This window comes from Rousettus aegyptiacus, unplaced genomic scaffold (genome assembly GCF_014176215.1).
Source record: "Rousettus aegyptiacus isolate mRouAeg1 unplaced genomic scaffold, mRouAeg1.p scaffold_m13_p_5, whole genome shotgun sequence".
Taxonomy (NCBI): Eukaryota; Metazoa; Chordata; class Mammalia; order Chiroptera; family Pteropodidae; genus Rousettus; species Rousettus aegyptiacus.
Window position 1 is genome coordinate 98709062 of NW_023416308.1, and position 22631 is coordinate 98731692.

General features: G+C 43.6%; 1 protein-coding gene across 9 annotated transcripts in view; it reads right to left on the reverse strand.

Moving 5' to 3' along the window:
* Positions 1–2264: 2264 nt before the first annotated feature.
* WT1 (WT1 transcription factor) overlaps positions 2265–22631 on the reverse strand; it is a 48658-nt gene continuing 28291 nt past the window's right edge. For 5 of the 9 annotated variants that reach the window (XM_016147078.2, XM_016147076.2, XM_036220814.1 and 2 more), the window contains 5 exons: positions 13233–13329; positions 10181–10331; positions 6833–6922; positions 6168–6260; positions 2265–3680 (listed from right to left, as the gene is read on the reverse strand). In XM_016147078.2, the coding sequence (XP_016002564.1) occupies positions 3559–3680; positions 6168–6260; positions 6833–6922; positions 10181–10331; positions 13233–13329 (553 nt within the window). In that variant the 3' untranslated portion in view covers positions 2265–3558. Of the gene's footprint in view, positions 3681–6167; positions 6261–6832; positions 6923–10180; positions 10332–13232; positions 20990–22631 lie in introns of those variants that run through there. The other 4 variants (XM_016147077.2, XM_016147079.2, XM_016147080.2 and 1 more) reach the window with 2 other exon arrangements.

The window sequence follows — 22631 nt, forward strand, 5'->3', positions numbered from 1 at the left end:
CATCACAGCAAGAGCGCCGGTTCATCTTCACTGCCCACTCTATATGCTAGAAGGGTTCAGTGCGGTCCCAAGATTGTCAAGTGTAAATCCCATCGGTCAACTTTCAGCAAGTATTTATGGAGCCCAGCCCGTAGGCCCTTGCTACATAAAGTGAGATCTACAACCCAGCACAGTGGGAATCACCTAAAAGCTTGTTAGAAATGCATAATCTTAGGCCTTTCCCCAGAACTTCCGAATCTGAGTGTGCACTTTCACAAATTCCTCAAGTAATATCTACAGATATTAAAGTAGAGAATGTAAGTAGTGCAGGAAAGAGAGAAGATCTGCTTCTTCCCTCTGGAAACTCACACTCTGGTTAGCAAGATACGATTCGTAGGTATGAAACAATGGGGCGGAGTGCAAGCCTACATCATCAAGCACATTTTGGAAGGAAACTTGGATACAGAACACCGAGACCAATCCTGCCTCAGCCACTTACTTTCACTGAACCTCAGCTTCCTCATCTGTAGAGTAGGAATAATACTTGTCCTATCTACCTTATAATTGTTCTAGATGGGAAAGCAATACACCAATATATGGTACTATTTGATGTTACATACTCTGGGTGCTACAGAAGTTCAGAGACAAGAGGCTAGGGATGACCGGAATTATAAAGGAGGATCCAGCAGTGTGTGGGTAGAGGGCTGAGGGGTGCCTGGAGGTGGTCTTTTAAAGATATTGAACCATACACTGAACCAGGCACTAGAGTACTGAGAGATGGAAAAATGCACGTTTTGACAGTGGCACTTCATTTAGTCTCTAGCCTGGGCTATACAGAGAGAGCTTTTTATCCGCTTTCATCCTTACAATCTGCTGATGGTCACCGCCATGGGTCTCAGAAACACACACTCAGTGCCACCTAGTGTTTATGAAAGGCACAAAGCCAGAGTATGTGGTCTGTGGGGAAGCTGGCAAGGGCCCTATTGCTACAAACCTTAACTCTGGTTTGGGATATATGGAAATAGATTTGTCTGTCAATTTGCAGAGCTGACCTGTGAAGATGCCTGGGGGAGTGGGAAGTAAAGATTAAGTCGATAGGTGAGTTTTTGGGAAATCATCTTCCTAGATAATGCTTATTAATTAAGCCTTTGCTGTGAACTAGATGCCCCGCCCCCCGCCCCATTTAACCCTCACTACAACCCTATTAGGCAGGAGACTCTTTCGTCCCCGCTTCACAGCTAAGGAACCTGGGGATTTAGGATTAGAACCCAGGTTGGTCTTTCTTCCGAAGCCCACAACCTTAACTGTGAACTACACTGCTCTGGCAGTGTGAGAATCTCTGGTCTTCCTCGTGCAGTTGAACAAGATGTGACTTTGCTTTTGTTGTGAAACCTGGCTCCCTCGGACTTGCTGACGTTTGCCATGCTTGTCCTGAGCTTCTCCAGAGAAATGCTGTCTTCTGGCAGGAAAAGATAAAAACGGCTGATACAAATGAGTCACCACACTCGCTATAATTAACAGTGATGCAAGAGCCAGATGCAGACTAAGGGGGGCCTCGGGACCTGACTTTTAGGCTGCCCTAACTGTGAGCTGCACGTCAATGCAGAAAAGAGTCTCCAGGGCTGAGCTGCCTTTTGTTCAAGATACAGTTTGAAATGAAGAGATGAAACCTGGAAGCAAGCTCCATGATAATGGAGCTGAGGGGGGCAACGCCAAATTAACCTCCTTATTTACAACTGAAAAACCACACACCACAACCAAAGTGTTTATAGTTTATAGATAATGTAGATTTTGCTTTCACACTTGGCTGCCCTGGAAAGTCTAAGAAGTTTTCAACCTGCTGAGCTGATTTATAGCAACTGCAGCTATAAATTCAGTTGCACTAGGTATCAGCATATACTTCTGATTGTAGTGTGTAGCTGCGAACTGTTCAATAAAGACCAGTTATCATCAGCATCTCTTTAGTCTCTTCGGCTGACCTGGAAAAAGAAGCGACGCCATGATCATCTGATGAACATGAACCCTAAAACACAATTACCCATAAGCCCATCTGATCACAGCACCACCGCAATCACTTTATGATGCAAGAGGAAGGCAGTGCTCTCTGGCTGCTTCTGCGGAAGATCAATCCCTCCTGAGGTTCGACAGAGAGGAATAACTAGTGGTCAAGACCTGGAGAGATTCAACCAGTGGTCATCAATGTCTGCGGCATCTTCCGACCTGTTTAAAAGAGGTTAGACTGCCCTCGAGATTTGAACACAATAAAGCTGATAGAATCTTGTCACTTTCATTTTGAACAGACTTTAATTGAGAGCGAAGTGAAAAATGCAGGTTACATTTTTAGTGTTATCATCAATACCTTGTAAGATCAACACCGAGACAGTGATGCAGCTAACATTTATACATTTCCTAACTTTAGTTGTCAAAGAGCAAATCATTGTCAGATACATATATTTACACAGTAATTTCAAGCAACAGTAAATAATAAACTCCTTCCCTTAAGACACACACACACATACAGGCGCACACACACACATAGCCAATCACCTTTAAACAATGAATTTCCTCACACTAGTAAGTCTCATTTTTTTTTTCACATAGCCTCTAGAACCAAAGTTATTTAAGTTACTCAGGAACAGTCTTATCAGTGGAGATCCTGGACCAGTCCCTATCTCTTTTAGGGTCACTCTAATTTTTACAACTTGAAGCCACATAACCAGTGTGGTCTGTACAGTCTAAGGACACCCCACATGATAAAAATGAATTCCACTTCCTTTGTGTGAGGAGATATGTACATCTCTGAAGATGCATATGACTACAACTCAAAAAAGTCAAAAATAAACACGAAACAAAAATCTCGGGTCTTCAAGCACAGTTTCTAAAGAGCGTTGTGCTAATGTTAACACTGAATTAACTGAACAGTAAGATTCTTTAGGATTTCTCTATAGAGGTACTGGTTAGTTCTGATTCTTTTTTCAGCTGCTTGAAACGCATGAGTTTTAAAAGTTGCCTGGTAGTGCTCCATCCTGCCTTCCAGGTTAGCAGCCAGCCTAACCTCCGGAAAGTCTGAAGGGGCTCACCCCCAGGGCCTGGCTCTTTGATTTATTTCTTGCTATTGCTATTAGTAAATGGAAACCATGACAAAGTTTACATTAGCAGACACATACACATGCCCTGGCCTATAAATATTCTATGATGGAAAATGGTACAATGACTCCATTCCCAGTGAAAATGAGCATAAAAGGAGGACAGGGTGGGGGAACATCATCAACAATGGTTCTTCTTACACTGGAAAATCCAGACCAAATGGTGATGGGTTTTAACTAACCGGATGTTGTTAGCCACTTCTCCAGGGCCTTGTGAGTCAACTACAAGTTGGCAACGCAGAGCCCAACTTCTCCGGGCAAACCCAGCAGAATCCATTAGCACAGGCGTCTTGTCTTGGCGGCTGGATGAAGACGATTGGCCGCCATGTCCTTCTTTGAGAGGTGAGTGAGGAGGAATTTTAAAGTCAGGTTTGAAAGCAGTTCACATGCTGTGTTGCCTTGGGACATAGAATTGTCCCCTGGGTTGGACCCCTCAAAGCGCCAGCTGGAGTTTGGTCATGTTTCTCTGGTGCATGTTGTGATGGCGGACTAATTCGTCTGATCGGGCAAACTTTTTCTGACAACTGGGCCACCGACAGCTGAAGGGCTTTTCACCTGTTGACACAATTGTCAGTCAGACACTTGCAGTGGAAAAACTGGGTACAAGTTCAACTATGAAAGGCCCAAGTTAAATCATCACAAGCTACCCACTCCAGATTCCCTCTAGTTCTGTCTCTAAGCTAACGAATCGGGCTAATTTCACATGCAACTCATGAAATGGCAATGCCTCTGAGGCCTCGAGGATTAAAATATTGTAAAAATTATAAAATATTATTAAGTCGGAACATTATGGGAATGGGAGAGAAGGAATGAGTCTAGTTAATGGAAATGTCTGGGCATTTCATATTTAAGGGGGGAAAGACATTTGTTTCAACCTCTCCTGTTAGACTGTTCTGTGAACTGTGAACTGTGTAGATTTTTTTAGGGACTTGAGCTTAACGGGGCTGTGAGGGTCTCAAGGTCATCACCATACTGACTGATTGCTAGTCAGTAGTAGAACTGTGACTGTAGCTTTAATATCTCTGTCTACATAGATACTTTAGACAGGGTATTTTTAAATATATCACTGATACCAGTGTGCATGGTATTTCCTTCTTTTTCCTTAAAAGTATTACTTAGAGAGCATAATCCCTGTTGTACAGAAAATTCTAGCTGAGGCATGGTTTTGAGGTCTTTAATAAGCTTGCCAAAAGATCAAGGGTTCTCCATCTAAGGCACCTTCAGAAGTTCCTTCCTAGCCCCATTCTGCATAAGGAAGATAATTGGCATTTATTAAGTGCCTAATATATGCCAAGCCTTGTCCTGGGCACTCCTTGCTTCATTTACTCCTTACAACTGCCCTGTCAGGGAAGCAGCATTATCCCCACTTTACAGACGAGGTTGGACATTTGGAGAGGGCAGACCCAGGCAGACTCCAATCTAGGTCTGTCTAATTTCATAGCCCATGCACTTTGTTGTATCTCACCTCCTGGGCCTACCCATAATGGAAATACAGCTGTGACTTCATGCTCAGTAAAAATGCCACAGAAGCCAGTCCCTGATCCACCTGGGGAGGGGGCGCTCTTCTTAGGATATTGCTGGTCCCACTGTCTCCTCGAAAAAACTACTGGTCAGGACAAAGATTGAGAAAAGTCCTAGGAGAGGCGCTATCGCAAGGTCGAGACTGGGGCCGATCAAGTATACTATTAAACCATCTGCCGGCAACCAGGGTTGCTTTGCATCTATGCAGATATGCACAGAGTAGGGGGTCACGGTACAAGGGATGATAACTCTTTCCCGCCCAATTATGAGCTCAGCACTCAGACAAAGAAGTGACACCAAAGGCACCTGCGAAGGGGGAGCGAGAGACCCACCCCACCAATGCTAGGGCACAGGTGCCTTGACGCTGAGTATAGAATTGCAGCCTGTTTGGGTTGAGAATCTGGGACTGTATGGGGGCTGGTGACGTCACGCCTTTTCTCACCTCCCACTCGCTGTTCCTCTGCTCTTCCCGATCCGATCCGGGCCCCTGGCCCCATCCCCCACCCTCAGCCCTGCTGTCAGAGCTTGTCTCCTAATGGACAAAGCGCCGCTCTTTCTCCTGCTGGTTTTCCTTTTTCTCAGTCCATCAGCGGTATTCAACTCTGTGGACTCTGGCTCTCTTCTTAATTCCCTTTCCTCCCCAGGCTGTGAGATGAACCCCAAACCCCAAAGCCCTCTTTCTCCAACAAAGAAGGCAGTGGGAAATGCTGGGCTAGGAGCATATGAAACTGGGTTTGCTACTTATTTTGCTTTGGGACTTTCGACAAGTCATTTAGTCACTAAACGCTTCTGTCCGCTCATCTATAAAATGGGGATGAAACATGCCTGCCCTGCTCTTCCTAAGAGGATGTTATAAAGATACAGTGAGATCACCTCGGCACTGGCCCTCCTTCCAAAGCTGAAGAATACAACAAAGATGGTGCTATTTTCATCATGAATCACATCAGCCTTATGGAAAAGCAAACACCTTCAGCAGCCAGTGAATAAATGCCCCACTCCACTGTACACACTAGTGCAAAGGAAATGATATCCACATGCTGATATGAGTCTGACAGAAACCATGACAGCTGCTGGGGCATTAATTTTTAGTAGAAAAAGGATTCAGGTCTCTGGAAATAGTGTCGTGAAACATGAGCTTTCGGGAGAATACATGTTTGGCTTGCTAGAATTTCTGCTGGTTTTCTGTAAGGTTGATTATTATATCAAACTGAGTGATAAAAATGTGATGATGCAACGAATTGGGAACAGGAGGGACCTAGCTTATCTCTTCAATTTTATTCTGGACTCTCATGAAAAGATTTCTTTTCGCATCTCTCTTCTGTTCTGTATCCACCTCCCACCCCTTCTTAAACAATGTTATTATTTAAAGATAGCCATATACTGTTATTTCTCTCAACTGAGTCTAAGCCTGTTTAGAACTTTAACACTAGTCTTTTCCAATCTGTCTCATCATAAACAACTTCACTTAACAGTAGTTTAAAAAAAATAATGAAAAATAAATGTGAAGAAAAGTTTACGCACTTGTTTTACCTGTATGAGTCCTGGTGTGGGTCTTCAGGTGGTCGGACCGGGAGAACTTTCGCTGACAAGTTTTACACTGGAATGGTTTCACACCTAAACGGACAGAGAAGGTCTAGCCGCAGCCCTAACAACATGAGGGCAGAAGGCCTGCTTCCCGGTGACCCGAGGAGCCGGGTATTTCCAGCCAAGCTTGCGACATCTGCCTCGTCCTCAGATTTCCCCCAGGCCCGGCATGAACCACCTGGTTCTGCACCGTAACCCTTGAGGACCTGCTTCTTCTGTCTTAGAAACAACTATTCCTTAACCACCAATGTCCAACTTCTCACCAACATCTCAGCTGCATCTGAGATGGAAAACGTGAATCACGCAGTACAAAAGGGATTCTGATCTCAACCACCCGTGTTCTTTAATGATGCTCAATGTATCATCAGCAAATTGCTAGTGGGATCTCATTGTTCTGTGGTTTACAGGAGAAATGTAGGATGCTTCCTTTTCTTTTCTTTCTTTTTTTAAGAGAAGGAAAATCCTCATAGATTAGGGAAAAGAAAATTAGAAAAATGAAACAAATGGCTGACCCTCTCACCTCTACATTTAACAAGAACCACAAAATCAACCGTTAACTCAAGGGAAACACACTGCCAGCAATGAGAAGGGAACCTACAAACCTGTGTGTCTCCTTTGGTGTCTTTTGAGCTGGTCTGAACGAGAAAACCTTCGCTCACAGTCCTTGAAGTCACACTGGTATGGTTTCTCACCTTGGGGAAGACACATATTCCATTTGAAAATGATACTGGAAATGGAAATCTTGTTAAAGGCAACCTTTCCTACTGGGACTGAAGGGACCCCAAAATGCCTAAAGCACTTCCTTCGGTGGAGCTTGTTAGGTTGGTGCTGCCGACTGCAGTGTGAGGTTAAAGGCCCACCTGTATGTAGGCTCATGCATAATGCATGTAGAGTAGGCGCTAGGTGAATGAGGATGGTCCCTCGCCTCCCAGTCAGAAGTAAACAGGAACTCAGGTCACATCCAGCTCTGCCATTTAAAGTGCTGGGTGACATGCAGTTTCCTTACTGTGAAATGGGGCCAATAATCTGACAATTTCCAAGGATTTATGAACGGATTAAATCAGACCATCCACATAAAGGTCTTAGCCCAGCACCTACCACACAAGCAGGGCTCAAAAATCACTGGCAGAAAATATTTAGACAAATAATACACCAAAGAAGTCTTGACTCCTAGACTGAGTCTAAGGCAGACTTCTGGGGTAGATGTGCGTTGGAGCTGTTCCCATGAAATAAGTGTTTTATATTTTATGAACTGAAGATTTGTGTCCTCTGCTCCTGACTTCTCATTTCTAAGTCAAGCATAAACCGCTCTATAGTTGAGAGATGCTCAAGTTAAACCAGGAGCCAAAGTGGTTAGAAAATTTTTGCTACCCCGAAGTCAGTAGTGGGATTACACAACCTCCTGCCTCAGAATGGAGAAGCCCCACCCTGTCCTCACTCGAGAAAGTTCAGCCAAATACTGGGAACTCAGCCCCATGAGTGCACTGAGCAACCTCAGGCCTTCCCACCTCCTTATGAGAATTCTGAGTCACCAGCATTCTGGGATGGAGAACAAGCCATCCGGGCATCAGTCGGGTCTTTCCGTTGCAGGGCAGTCCCTAGTTACCTTTCCAACCCCAGAACCTCCTCAATTCCCATGATTAATCTGTATTCCTCCTATATCAGAGCTCAGCATTCTCGAACTCTGCCTTGCACTCCACTCATACTAAATGCCCTTTGTCCCCATGCCTCCACATTCCCATCCGGCAAAAAGTCTGCTCTGTGTTCCTCACAAGTGCCACTTTCTCTGCAATGCCTTTCTGGAAACTTCACAACTGAAGCCCTTCCAGGTTGAAAGCCCTTCCTTCCCTCATTGCATTACAGAATATGTAAAGTGGCGGGCCGTGTCCAGGTCTTCCTTCTTCCATGGGCTGGAAAATCCTGTGGGGAGGAGCCTTTCCTTAACTTAACTTCCTATATCCAGCCCAGAGACTTATACTTCAACTCTACAACCTGGAGAGGACAGTACCCATATTCAGTCTCATTTCTTTCCCCTGCTTTTCTCTGCTTCTTCTCCTCTTTTACTTCCTCTGCTTGACCTTGCCAACCCTTTGATGGTTAACTCAAGCCATTCCTCCTCCAAAAAAACTTGGGATGACCCTATTTCAAATCAATACCCTCTGAACAATTTTTCTCAACTCCTCCACCCTCAGGTTTAATACATTATTATATACTCTTAGTGCCTGTTCATTTGGGTATATCCTAGCTCCAAAACAGATGATAAACTCATTCAGAGGAGGATCATGACTCGGGAGTGCAAAGGGATGAGTTGGAGTTCTACTTCCACTACATCCTACCCATCTAATAATTGTTTTATACGTGAGGATTAAATGAAATAATGTAGAGAGCCTGGCACGTAGAAAGTATTTAACATAAAAGTACTTAGTATAACAGTCTGCACTGTTATTATAAATAAATTTTTTAAATTGCACGCTTTCAAGAAGGGGCCACAGGATTGTTATATACCTGCCTGCCCCTCTATCTCCTGCCAGGAAGAGCTTCTTAAAGGCTCCAGAGGGTCTGGGGTGTTGGCTGTCTTGTCCGCTGTCTTCCCTTCGCACAGACATCTAATCCTCATTATTTTCTAAGTGCCTCTTTTCTACTAAAAGTTTCTACAACCATATTGCCTTCAATGCATTCTCACATTTTTCCAGCCAGAATTTTACTTTAACACTTTCTTCATAACCTTAACATTTTTCTTTGCAAATAATCCTATTTGGGGAAATATGTAAAAATAGAACACACCACTAGTTCTCTCATCTTTAGCCTCAAAGCAAGTGCTCTACTGAGTGCAAACTCAGCTTTATACCAGAATTGCATCCTCTAGATGCCGTGACTTAGCAAAAGTCTAATGGTTTAGAGATGCGAATGCGGCTCACTTTTTTCTCTCTCTTCCCCAAACAAAAGTTAGCAGTAACAATATAATAATAATGCTGATCCTAACAACAAAGCTGTCCTTTAGTTGTGAAAAGAATGGCACCAGCTCCCCTGTGAGAATGTCTGCACTTCCCACTGTCCCCCTGTAGGGGAGCCCAACCTCATTCCCATCCACTCCCAATGCCAAGAGCAAATATTTGTGAAATGGCTAACTACTCACATTCAAGATGGCCAACAACCAGACAAGGCCAGTTCTCTCCCTCCGAGGGAGATTTGTGGGAAAATCCAGTTTTCCTTAACATATCATCAAAAATCATCATCTCTTTTTTAAAGCTTAAAAACAAAAGTTAAACCTACGATCCATTTTCTCATTCCTATCTGATTGGTTATTACCAACCCAAGCAGTTAAGTATTTCTTTAGAAAATCTCTTCCTAACCTTGAGATAACCTTGCCCGTGAATCTCTCAAATTGGTCTGCTTACCCACCTTCCAGGCTAGCTCCTTTCTCTTTAGAGATGCTAGTAGTATTCTAATAGTAACACTATCCTTTATTCAGACCTACGGACATAGGGTAGTTTAGTAGGTGCTTCATACCTCTAATTCTTAATTCAATATGATTTTAAAAGTTAATCTGCCTTGACAGTTGTATGAGGTAAACATGATCATCTCCGTTTTTCACGTAAGGCAAATTAACTTCAAAGAGAGATTAAGAACTTTCTCAAGCTCTCGCCACTTGGTGGTAAAGCCAGAACTCAAACCCAAGTCTCTTTAATTCTGTGTGATTCTCTTTCCACCACTCTGCTTTGCTCTTCCTGAAAACAGTTTACTGACCTCTTTATTAAAAGATGGACAATAAAGATCCAAAATAGCCCTGCAGACTTTTTCTATCACCTGACCAGACCTTTCAAAGCAGTGCTTACCTTCCATCTGAAAAATCACCTGTGCTCTTTCTGGAGTGAGATCCAGACAGGAGTTCCTGGCCCGCATCTGCCCAAAGGCCGCCACGACCAAGGCTGGACGGGGGACACACTTACCAGTGTGCTTCCGGCTGTGCATCTGTAAGTGGGACAGCTTAAAATATCTCTTATTGCAGCCCGGGTAAGCACACATGAAGGGCCGTTTCTCACTGGTCTCAGATGCTGACCGGACAAGAGTTGGGGCTACGCCAGGCACGCGCCGCACATCCTGAAAGCAGAATGTAAGAGAAATGGAGGCTTTAAGCCACCTGTGAACATTCACGTCAGTCCCGAGGGAAAACGAGCCTTGGAATATATACCCAAGGAAAGGATGGCAGATACAAGGCCTGAAACCACTCCCTTGCACACCCCCAGATGCCCACAGCAGACGTCGCTAATGGATGATAGATCAGAACGATGCAGACTCTAACGTCATCACTATAATCAAGCAGAACCAGTACTTGAATTCATCTGGGGGGTACTGAGCCAGGGCATCTGTAAAAGAGACGCTGGCAGAGCTCCCGCTCCGTCCTGTCTCCCAGCTTCTCCACTTGAGTCAGTGAGGTCTTGAAGTCCAAAGCACCAGATTCTACTCACGTCCCTCCCACTCAGACATGTGGCCACATGACTTGGAGCCTAACGTGAAATGGGCGGGGTGGTCGTTTTTAGAGAGAAAAGTAGGATACTAGATGAGCCCCAAACTGACCAGACCTTCCACGTCTGAGTAAATGACAGAAAGAAGGGGCCTCTGAGATTTGCGGGTCCTGTCTGTGAAGGGGAGCTGAAATCAGCAGAGGTCCCACGGAGCCAGTGCAATCTTTTAATAATGACACTGAAAAACACTGTGTCTGCCTTTCGTGCACTTTGCACGTCCTCCACAGGGCATTTTGTTGGTTCCTTTTATCTTGTAGGAGCGAGTGTGAGCACCATCAGTCCTCCAAGAGAAGGAGCTAGAGGAAAACAGTGAGGCAAACTCCCCTTCCTGCTCTCAGGATCAGAGTCACAGACAGGAGCAGTGGAAGTGCCTGAGGGGCAGCTGAATCCCCCTCTTTCTCCTACAGATGGGCAAAGCCAGGCCAAAGGGCACATCCATGTTTTGTGTTAAGCCCTGGAACCGCTTCTGAGTTTGACCCATTCTCTGCTCCGTGCATTTTCCACGGCACCCCCATGCTTCTGTTCTAGTTTTTATTTCACGCTGTCTTGCATTGTGAGGTCTTCTGTTCTGAAGAAAAAATACCGCAGTGACATGCAACTTTGCTGTTGCGAGGCCACAGAGTCTCAGGGCAAATGGTGGCATAAATTTGAATGGTGAGCCGCTATGTCTGATTAGTAGACTCCAGGAGAAAACGAGAGGGTAGTGAAACCAGTCTGGAGTCTATCGCAGGCCATGACAGTGAGTCTGAGAACCTGGGCTTGGTGGAAAGGACGAGAAAAAGAGCTTTCTTTATTTCCTTTCCTTCATCCTAGATTCAGTGCACATGGCAATAGGATATAAAATCGAGGCGTGAGTGCCAGTCAGGGTCCCGGCGCAGGATTCTGACAGTATTTGTTGGAGGAGAGGCTGGATGACTCCTTCTGTGCTCTCATCGGATTTCTGTATTTCTGTAACCCTTGCCTTCGTTCTCACATCAAAAGGCCAGGGATGAAGGAACACACTGTTCTATTACCATGACGCTTCTGGAAATATTAATCAGAACATCTCGGAGCTACTTGCCCCACACATCATGTGGGGACCTGGCCCAGACACAATTTATTTCTAGGGTTCTGACTATTCTGGTGAAAGTATCACAGTTTTTACTCATGTGGCAGCCACTGAGTCATATGCAAAAGTCACAGATGCAAGCCTTTGGTTAACTCTGGTGGTTCGGACCACCAAAAAGACTCCATCCTCCCCAAAACTGTTGCCTGCCCGCTGTCTCCCTCAGAGGCGGTATAACATGGCGGTTAAAGACAGGGGGTCTGGAGTCAGACAAGACTTGTGTTATAAATCCCCATGCTGCCTCTTACTAGCTATGTGATTTTGGACAAGTCAGTCATCTTCTCTAAACTTTAATTTCCTCGTCCATAAAACGAAGATAATAGTACCTACCTCATAAAGGTGTAATGAAGATTAAATGGGGAAAAATGTCTGTGTATAGACATGGAAAAAGATTAAATGCATATTACTATGTGAAAGAAGTCAGTCCCAAAAGGCTACCTACCATACGATTCCAACTATTTGACATTCTAGAGAAAAGGGAAAACTATAGAGATAGTAAAAATATCAGTGGTTGTGGAGATGAAGGATGGGGAGAGAGGGGGAGGGATGGACAGGTGGAGCACTGTTAGGCAGTGAAACTATTCTATATGATACCTTAAGGGTAGATACATAGCGTTATGCATTTAACAAAACCCAGAGAATTCCACAACACAAACGTGAACCCTAATGTAAACTACGGACTTTAGTTAACAATGTGTCAATATTGATGCATCTGAATATTGATGCATCTGTTGTAACAAATGTACCATACCAATGCAGGACTGTTAATAATAAGGGAGGAGGGAGGAAGAGGGAAGATATGGGAACTCTCTATACTTTCTCCACAATTTTTCCTTAAACCTTAAACTGCTCTAAAAAAATTTAAGTCCATTTAAAAAAAAAGTCATGTATAAAACTTAGCACAGTGCCTGGTATATAGAAAGTGTCCAGATGTATAAGTTGCACTGTTATTATTATTGATGTTATTAATAGCAACAATTGGCAAGACAGAGTCTACCTTTGGGCTCTTTACAAGTGCAGACCAAGTTTTCTTAAAAGTCAGGGGTCCAGATCATTAATTCAAAGCCTAAATGTAGGAGCTGCTCAGTCCACCATAGAGAAAACTAATTAAGCAATGAAAGAGGAAAGAATGGGATTCTGCAGGAAGCGTCTTGGTCTGAGTCAGGGAGGCAGCCCCCTTCACTCTGGCCTCTGGAGAGACGGAGGCTGCCCTACCTGCCCCAGTGGAAGATGGGTCCCTGCTGTCACAGGAGCCTAAAATTAGGAACAGAGTTGCCAGGGCCAAATGGCCATTAGCAAGGAAGTGAAAGGATGTTGGGAAGGGAAAGAGGCAGTGAAGTCCACTGCCAGCCGGGCCCCCTGAGGACTCACCTGAATGCCCCTGAAGACGCCATGGGTGTGTATTCTGTATTGGGCGCCACAGAGGATGGGCGTTGTGTGGTTGTCACTTTCATATCCCGTGCTGTGGCTACAAACACAAAGAAGGGAGAGCAAGACTCAGGTTGGTCCACCGGTGCCATTGGAAATGTGCATCTGCAGCAGGAGGAATGTTTTTTAAAAGCTCACAGGACCACAGTTGTCTTTTTTGCCTCCTTCCATCGGGTCTACTTTGGAAGCAAGGCGTTGTGAGCAGCTGGCTGCTCAATCCTCCTGTCACAACCACGCAGCCCTCCCTCACACTCAGATTCTCGCAGACACGCTACACCATCTGGGTCTATGCCTCTCAGACAAGCCGGGAAAAGTCACAGTGGCAAGATTTCATCCCCAGGAAGTTGCTTACCATCTAGATGGAAGGGCTGACAGCTGTGAATATCTCGGGAATGAGCAGATGCCTCAAGTTCACATCAAGTACAGTGGATTTTTGTTGGCACCTCATGACTCAGTTTGTAGCAGATAGCATCAAGAAAGTGATGACACTTACAAGAAGAGATGTCATGTCCTCAGAGGTGGAGGTTACATATCTGTGGCCCTGCTCCACTTAATCTACAGATGAGTTTTCCAGATCAACTTAACTCTCTGCAGCCAACACGTGCCATAGGTGGACATGGAATACTCTCCCTCCACCATTAGACTGACTAGTCTCCTAGCCGATGCTCAGCTTAACCTTGGACCACTAGTGAGAGCCAAGGAATGTAGAATGTTGAAAAGAACCACTTGGAAGGTGTGGATCACCTGCTCTAAAAGTATTCTCTCTTTCAGGAGAAAGCTGCTAACTGTTCTGCGGTGATTTTACTTCCGAATGAGACAGAGTAAGGATTTTTACCCACATGGGCAGCATTTTATAATCACATCTCAAATCGCCACGGAGAGCTTTTACAAAATGCCTCTGTGAAGTGGTGCAGCTGCTTTGGAAAATGTCTGGCAGTTCCTCAAAAAGTTAGACATAAAGTTACCACATGACCCAGAAATTCCACTTCTAGGTATATTCCCAGGAGAAATTAAACATGTGTTTACACAAAAAGTTGTGCATATTGTTTGTGAGCATCATTTATTCATACTGGCCAAAAAGTGGAATCAATACAAATGGCCATCAGCCGATGGGTGAATAAACAAAATGTAGAACATTCATAAAATGAAATATTATTTGGTGATAAAAAAGAGTGAAATACTGATAATGATAATGTGGATAAACCTGGAAAACATGCTAAGTGAAAGAAGTAAGTCACAAAGGACCACCTATTGTGTAATTCCATTTGTATAAAACTGTCCAGAACAGGCAAATTTATGGCAACAGAAAGTAGATTGGTAGTTGGTTGCCTAGGGCCGGGGAAGTTAGAGAGAAATGGAGAGTGACTGCCGAAAATGTCCTAAAATTGTAGTGACATTCATATGATTCTGTGAATATACTAAAACCACTGAATTGTATACACTAAATGGGTGAATTGTATGGTATATGAAACATGTAAGGCTGCTTTAAAAAAACGAGCTCAGGGGGATGGGGTCTATGTACCAGCATTTTTTTAAGCCTCCAGGTACAAATAAATGGCTGGCAGAGCTGAGAACCTCTACCCTCTGCCTGTTACCCTAGGGATTCCAGAGGCCCCCGTGCCAGAGGCAGGTAGCTTGGCTGATGAGCCCACTCCATCTGAAGGTGTGGGGAAAGCCCAGGCTTGGCTCAACTCTCACTCAGCCAGGGGAGAAAATTTCTGGAAGGGAAATTTTCTGCCAGGATGACCGACATGTCCGCATACCCTACAGCCACAGCAGCTGTGGTGTTTCACATTTAGTTCTGACCCCAAGCTACTTAGGAAGAATTGCCTGTTTCCTTTACACAAAGCAATGATAGCAGTTTGGGGAGGTGGGTGGCAGTCTGTTTCCCCTTCCCTACTATACCTTGCCTCCACATCTTTCAGGTGATTTTTGATGTATCTGGAGGGAAATGCCCCAAAATGCTAAACTGGGGTCAAACATGTGAAAATTAAAAAGACATGCCAAATCCAGAGAGTATCTGCCTTTCTGAACCTTAGAATATGCCTGCCAAGGAAAAGAGGCCATGTCTGCATTCCTTACAATCATATAGGCAGTAGAGAAGTGAGAGCTGGTGACAAATGGTAATGGGGTAGCAGAAAGAGCACATAACAAGAATGCTGTTGCCAGAACATTCTGCCCCAAAGGCTGTGAAGACATGCTCTCTCTGCTTGGTTTAGCCTTCTGCATGCAACCAAAATGTGACACATTGTCTAGGGCTGAGGGATCTCTGGGGACACAACAATAGAATTATTTTAAATTTCTACCATCAAAAGGGAAGAATTAGGAATCTCCTATTTTGGTAGCCAATCACTGGATGTTTCTGGGTTCCTGGAGGGTGGTGGGCATAGGAAATAGTGTTTCACAGTTTACTTGTCCCAGGAAACAAGTTGCTGCACCACACAGAGGGAATGACATGATCCTCACAGCCAGATGCAAGCCAATGAACAAAAGAAGCAACCGGCAACAAGGTTGTGCCTGCCAAACATGCCAGTAGATTGTTCTACCCAGTCCATGAATAACAAAGACAGCTGGGCCCCTGCCTATTGGCTCTTGCATCTCCAGAAGATAAATACACCTTGAGATCCAACACTTTTCCCAGTGTGGTCTTCCCAGAACACTGAGTAAAACTCATGGGCATTTAACATGGTGATGACTCTCTCTAGGTAAGTAAAGGAGAGCAAGTCGGTGGTCTTGGAATCACACACTATCAGAGGTAGAAAAATCATCTACTTTGACCCCCACCCAAAGCTCCTCTAGCTCATCTTCAACGGTTGAACCAATACGATTGGTGACAAGTTTCCAAGGCATCCCATTCCATTTGCAGAGAACTTTCATTGTTAGAAAAGGCCTTTCTAAACCAAGTCATAATGTGCTTCCTCGTTTCTGTCTTCTGGAGAACCACACAGTATTATTATTTTACAGCCATCTCTACACATCTCCCTTTGCTCTGTGAAGCAAAGTTGGCCTTGGGGGCAGAAACCAACTTGCTCTTCTCTGTCTTCTCACTTTAGTGACTGAAGTAAGGCACAGAGTCCATAAATGTTCCATAGGATGGGCTGAATCTAACTCCTCTTCCACATGACAATACTCAGGTATTTGAAGACAGCTCTTCAGGTTACAGAACTATGGTTCTCTCAACTATTACGATGTGAACTGCTGTCTAATTCTTTTACTATCTGGATCCTCTTCTTCTTGATCCCCCTCATTTCATTAAGTGCCTCTCTAAGTGTGGGTTTAGGAGAGATCCCAGGGCCCTGGAGAGTGTTTCTATAAGGGAGTGGAGAGGAAGGACCATCCACAAATACAAAAGCCTTTAGAATCAGGGCAGGAACATCAATGCCAAAGCCTGGAGAGTACGTGCCTCACCCAAAGGGGTTCCATTCCAAATTTTTCAAAATCAATATGTCAGTCAAACACAACATAATGCATTAGGCCCACAGGCTGCCAGAGCTCGAACCTCGGCCAGAGGACCTGGGGCTTCCCGCCTCAACCTAGACAGAGTATCACTATTTACACACCTAAGAGCACATCACTCCTTAGCACTCAGGTCACAGTGGTCTTCCTCAGTCAAATAAAATCTCCAAGCACAACCCCCATCCCAGCCTGAACTGCAGTTGAGGCAGGTATCTCCAACCTGGAGCTTGAAGATATGACTTTTTTCAAGCTTCAATTCAGGACTATACAAATATCCTTCAAATTCCATTCTATTTCTTGTAGCAAGTCATTCTCAACTGTTGAAATCTTTTTGACTCTTGATTTGGCTTCCAAAACATTTGCTTCCACTCCATTTCATCTCTACATTATCTCTACATTTGAAAAGCACCTTTTCAGTGTTGTCATAAGAGGAAAGGATCTTCCCTGCTACTGTTGGAAACTATTACATTTACAATCTGTGTAACTGTTCTCTGGTATTCAGGAAGTGATAGGATTCTGGAAGGTCTCATCATGGGAGCATGAGGGAAGACATCATAGAGAACCTTGTCATTTTGGGTTGCGGTCCAACAGAGCAAAAACCATCAGCAGGAGTTAACCTGAGACAGAAAGGCTCCGGAAGATGGCTGCCGCGTTGGGACATTAGCTGTTGTTAAAACCCAGCTGCCAGCTTAGATGGTCAAGGGAAGCCAAGCTTTTCCCCAAGAGAGATGAACCTTAAAAACTTTCAGTTACTGTACTGTGGATGAATCAAATAGGAGTGACGGTAGGATTACCAGAGGTGTAGAACCATAAGGCCTTCCAAGAAGTGCAAGGAGCTACCGACCCAGTGAAGAGATTTCTAGGGCCAAAGATGCACCTTCCAAATAAAGGAATCACAGAGCCCTAGACAATGGCGGGCTAAACATTCATCATGACTCACATGCAAGGGTTTTATCTTTCATACCAGAAAGCAGCTTCTAGAGCAGAGTGTGAATCCCACTGACCAAGCAACTGAGAGACCCAAATGTCCCTCAGGGCAGAATTGCATACAATGGCTTAATCTACCTTCCAACCCAGATAATGGGAAGTAAAGTAAAGGAACCCTGGCACTATGCATACCAAGGCACATGACCCAAGCCTGAGTAAGGCTGGACTTTCTTAGGATGAGAAATTGGTGCTTTGTAAAATGTTTTCATGTTTTTCTGTTTTGTTGCCTGGTAAACTTCTCTTTAACAGATCTGATACTTGACCGGCTGAATGAATGACAAGGAAAAGAGATCTGATGACTTCTTGGCCAAGGTCATCAGGGATATCCCAGGGACTTACGGTGAGGTACAGTAAGGGCGGCTGTGGTTCCACAGATGGAGAGAAGCTGGGGGGTTTGTTGTCAGCAGGTAAAGATATGGGGAAGGAGGCTGAGAGTGACGCGACTGCTTCTCCTTTCCTGCCACACAGCACTGCGATAGAAACCCCTCGCCAGCTTGATAAACATACTGAAGGCAGGCAGCTCTTTGGTTTTGTTGTTCAAGGAAGCACAAATCATTCATTTAAGTCTTTATCCCACAATTCCCTATCTTGTACACAGGGCATAAAAATAACTAGCAAATGTCTTTGTGCAATGAAGATCCACTATACTAATGACCTTCCACTATAAGACTAATAATTCTACCACAAAAAGAAATAAACCTGAGTGTTGTCTTGTATGTGGTTAATATACTTTAGTTCCTAACAACTGTTTTCTTCCCTGCATGCTCCCAAGAACTCATGCTAATCTTACTGCTCTGTGGTTTCCAGAATCTACTGTTTGTTTTTTCTTACTTGATAACTGTCTTAACTCTTCTGTCATTTCTCTTATTCTCCATGAATTTCCAGATTATTGGCCAAGAGGCAAAATTATTGTATGTCTTTGCTAAGCTGATCAGAATGTGGATTTGGTTCTTTTTTCTTTAAAGCAGAGCCACAAACTCTGCTTTAAAGAGCCTACGGGGGCCAGTAAGTGAGAAAAATAAATGGATAAGGTCCTGGAGAGCAAGATGGCACTGAACTAACTGACAGGGACAGCCACCCTGGCCCCCTGACCCCCCAAGGAGACAGCCAGGATTCAACTCTACCAGCCAAGTACTGTCAATAAAATGAATCCAGCATTGTCAGATCTTTCCATTCTCCAAGAAAAGCCAGAAATCTGGATTTTTTTTTTTTTTATATGCGATCACCTGAGTTTTAAATTCTGGCAAATAATTGAAAATTTATAGAACCATTGTCAGGTCATACAAAAATGCCTCTGGCCTAAGGATCCCACCTGTTTTCAATCTCTGCTTTAAAGGCTGAGCAGTGACGTATAAGCTGCAACCTGGAAAACTCCATTTTGACTCTGTTGTCTCTTCCCGCATGGCAACAAAGTAGAGGTGGGGATGTGCATGATTTTTAAAAACTGATTATTAGAGTCTTCTAAACCCTTGACAGTTTAAAACGATGCTGTATTTGTACAGCAGGAATGGCCAATGTTGTTAGAGCAAAATCTAGAAGTTATCATCTACATATATCAGTGGTTTACCTCTAAATTTCATTGTCCCACTTGAAAGTAGGTTTAAGCACTGAAGTTATAGACAGAAAAATATATTCACTATGCAGTCGATTCAAGTATACTAGTTTCTTTTGGCTGCTGTAACAAATTACCACAAATTTGGTTGTGTAAACCACCACAAAATTATTCTCTTACAATTCTGGAGCCCGGAATTCCCAAACCAGCCCTCACCATGCTTCAGCCTATTTTCTTCTGGAGACTAAGGGCAGAATCTCTTTCCTTGCTTTCTTCAATTCTTTGGTCCCTCCTTTGCATCATTCTGACTTCTTTCTTCCTTCGTCACATCTTCTACTACTCTTCTGTAATCAAGTCTCCCTCTGCCTTCCTCTTATAAAAACATACCACATGTAGGACCCGCTTAAATAGAGGATAATCCTTCCATCTCAAGATCCTTAATTTACTCACACCTATAAAATCTGTTTTGCCACAAAGGCAAGATTCACAGGCTCCAAGGATTAGAATGTTAATATCCTTAGGGATCATTACTCAACACACCATGACAAAGGAACTGGATTTATTCAGTTTCTTACAGATATACCTGGAAGAGCTAAATTAATCTGGATCCTTTCTTTCCAGGTTAGTCCATGAGAACATGGGTTCCTTGCCTGAAGACACATGTTCCAGGCCTACTTAAATCATTTATTTGCTCTGTGGTCATGGTTAAATCAGCTAGACCTCCTATGACTAAGATTCACCACCTGTGAAATGAAGCTAATAATTTATTTCATAGATTTGTTTGAAAATCAAAGAAGCGAACTAGATGGATTGAGGAAATGGCATAGATGATAGAGGTTTTGTTCATCCCTCTTGCAACCAAATCAAAGTTGTGATGGAAACACAGAGCAAACAGCAAGCCAAGTCATATGGTATCTAGATGAACAGAAGCACTATAACTAGGGAGAGAAATAAGTAATCAACCTGCAAGGGTAGAATGTAGGAGGGGGCGAAGACAAGAGGTTGCCCGGTCCCCTAAGGCTGAGTGGGGCAGAGGCTATGGTAGCTGCAGACGTTCCTCTTAAAATGGCCATGTCCACAAGTGGACTTTCATGGTGACAGACCTGCTTGCTCTGAGCACCAGCACCAGGTTGGCTGCTTGGGGGGCACCAGGGACTTACACAGAGGGACACTGAGTTGTTGGAGCAAGGGCCAGAGGCGAGGCTTTCTCCTGGGCAGAAGTGCTGGTAGTATCTATTGTTCCTCTGTTGAGCCTTCCTCCAATCAGTGTGTGGATGTAGCACCACCATAGCTGAGATGTCATCAAACTGGATAACGGAGGTTGCTCTGCCCAGAGGATTCCCTGAAATTCTGCCTCCCCCAATTGTGGCCCCACCCAAACCACATCCAGCTGTATCTTCGTTTAGTCCAGGGCTCCTTGCTGAGCCAACTCCAGTACCCACACTGGTGGCAGCTGGCCTCAGTTTCTGATTTGGCCTCTTGAGGCAACTATAAGGACAGCATCTGTAAATTGCTTCCTGAATCTTAACAGATGGTCCTGGGGGGCACAGGCTGGGGCTAAACTTGGCCTGCAACTGAACCCCATTCAGGCCTGAGCCACTGGATACCTAATACACAAAGCCATGCTAATAAGATCAAGAGACTTAGGAGCTTTACTTAATACATAGAAACAGACACAGAAAGGTAGCCAAATGGAAAAACAAAGAAGCAGAAACCATATGAGAAAACAAAACAGAGATCCAGGAATAATGGAGTCAAGCAATCTTACATATGCAGAGTTCAAAACACTGGTTATAAAGATGCTAAATGAACTTAGGAGAAGTGTAGATGAATTCAGTGAGATCTTTAACAAAGAGATAAAAAAAACCCATAAAAATGGAAATGGAAATTATAAAAGGGAACTAGTCAGAAATGAAGAACACATTATCTGAGATGAAGAGTATATTAGAGGAAATCAACAGAGTGGATAAAGGAGAGGACTGAACCACAGATATAGAGAATGGGGAGGCCAAGGACACTCGATCAGAACAGCAAGAAAAAAGAAGCCAAGACTATAATAATAATTTAAGGAGCATATGGTACGCAATTAAATGCAAAAATATCCATGGCATAGGGGTATCTGTAGGAGAACAAGAAGTTGAAGAGCTATTTGAAGAAACAGTGATGGAAAACTTTCCTAACCTGGTGAAGGAAATAGACATACAACCCCAGGAAGCTCAGAGAGTCCCAAAAAAGATGAACTTAAAGAGGTCCACACTAAAACACATTATAATTAAAATGTCAAAAGTTAAATACAAAGAGAGAATCTTAAAAGCAGCAAGAGAAAAGCAGTTAGTTACCTACCAGGGAGCACCCATAAGACTAGCAGCTGATTTCTCAAAAGAAACTATGAAGGACAGAAGAGCTTAGCACAAAATGTTCAATGTGATGAAAACCCAGGATCTACAACCAAGGATATTTTATCCAGCAAAGTTGTTATTTAGAGTCGAAGGACAGATAAAGAAGAGGGTTGGGAGAACAGTGAAAAAGGGTAAAGGGATTAAGAAGTACAAATGGATAGATACAAAACAGACATGGAGATATAAACTGCAGCATAAGGAAAATAATTAACAATGTTGTAATAAATATGTAAGGGGGTAGAGGGGTACTAGATTTAGTGCGGTGATCACTTTGTGAGTTATATAGATCTCTAATCACTATGGTATACAACTGAAACTAATATGTTATTATATGCCAATTATAATTGAAAAAACTCATTGAATTGTACAATGTAAATACAAGCTTTACTTGTCTATTATATTTCAATAAAGCCAGAGGGGGATGGATAGTAAGCTATATGGGGAAATAAACATTAGATATTACCCAGTAACCATATATGATTATATGATTATATGCAATAGGTAACCAACAACCCCTAAAATTATTTCTGGTATGCTTCTTACAAGTCTGGAGACTGAGATCTAAAATATTTATATTTTTTGTCCTTAGCGCAACCCTAGGAGTCATTAGGAATATCACATTAGACAAATGACTTAACTTCCCCTGGCCTCAGCTTCATATAAAATGAGCAAAACAGCCTCTCTCCCTCCTCCATCAGACTCTTATATGATCAAATGAGATAAGTAAAATAAAGCATGATGCTCTGTACATGGTATGTCCTCAATAAATGTTAAATATTATTAGTATTACCCCCTATTTTACAGCAAAGAATACTGAGGTTTAAGAAGAGATTTAGTTATCGGCCCAAAGTCAGACAGATGGCAAGTGGCAAAGATAGGGTATGAGTGCAGGCCAGCTCTTCTCTCTTCAGAACTAGCTGGACAATTCTGGCTGTGTAACCTATCCTG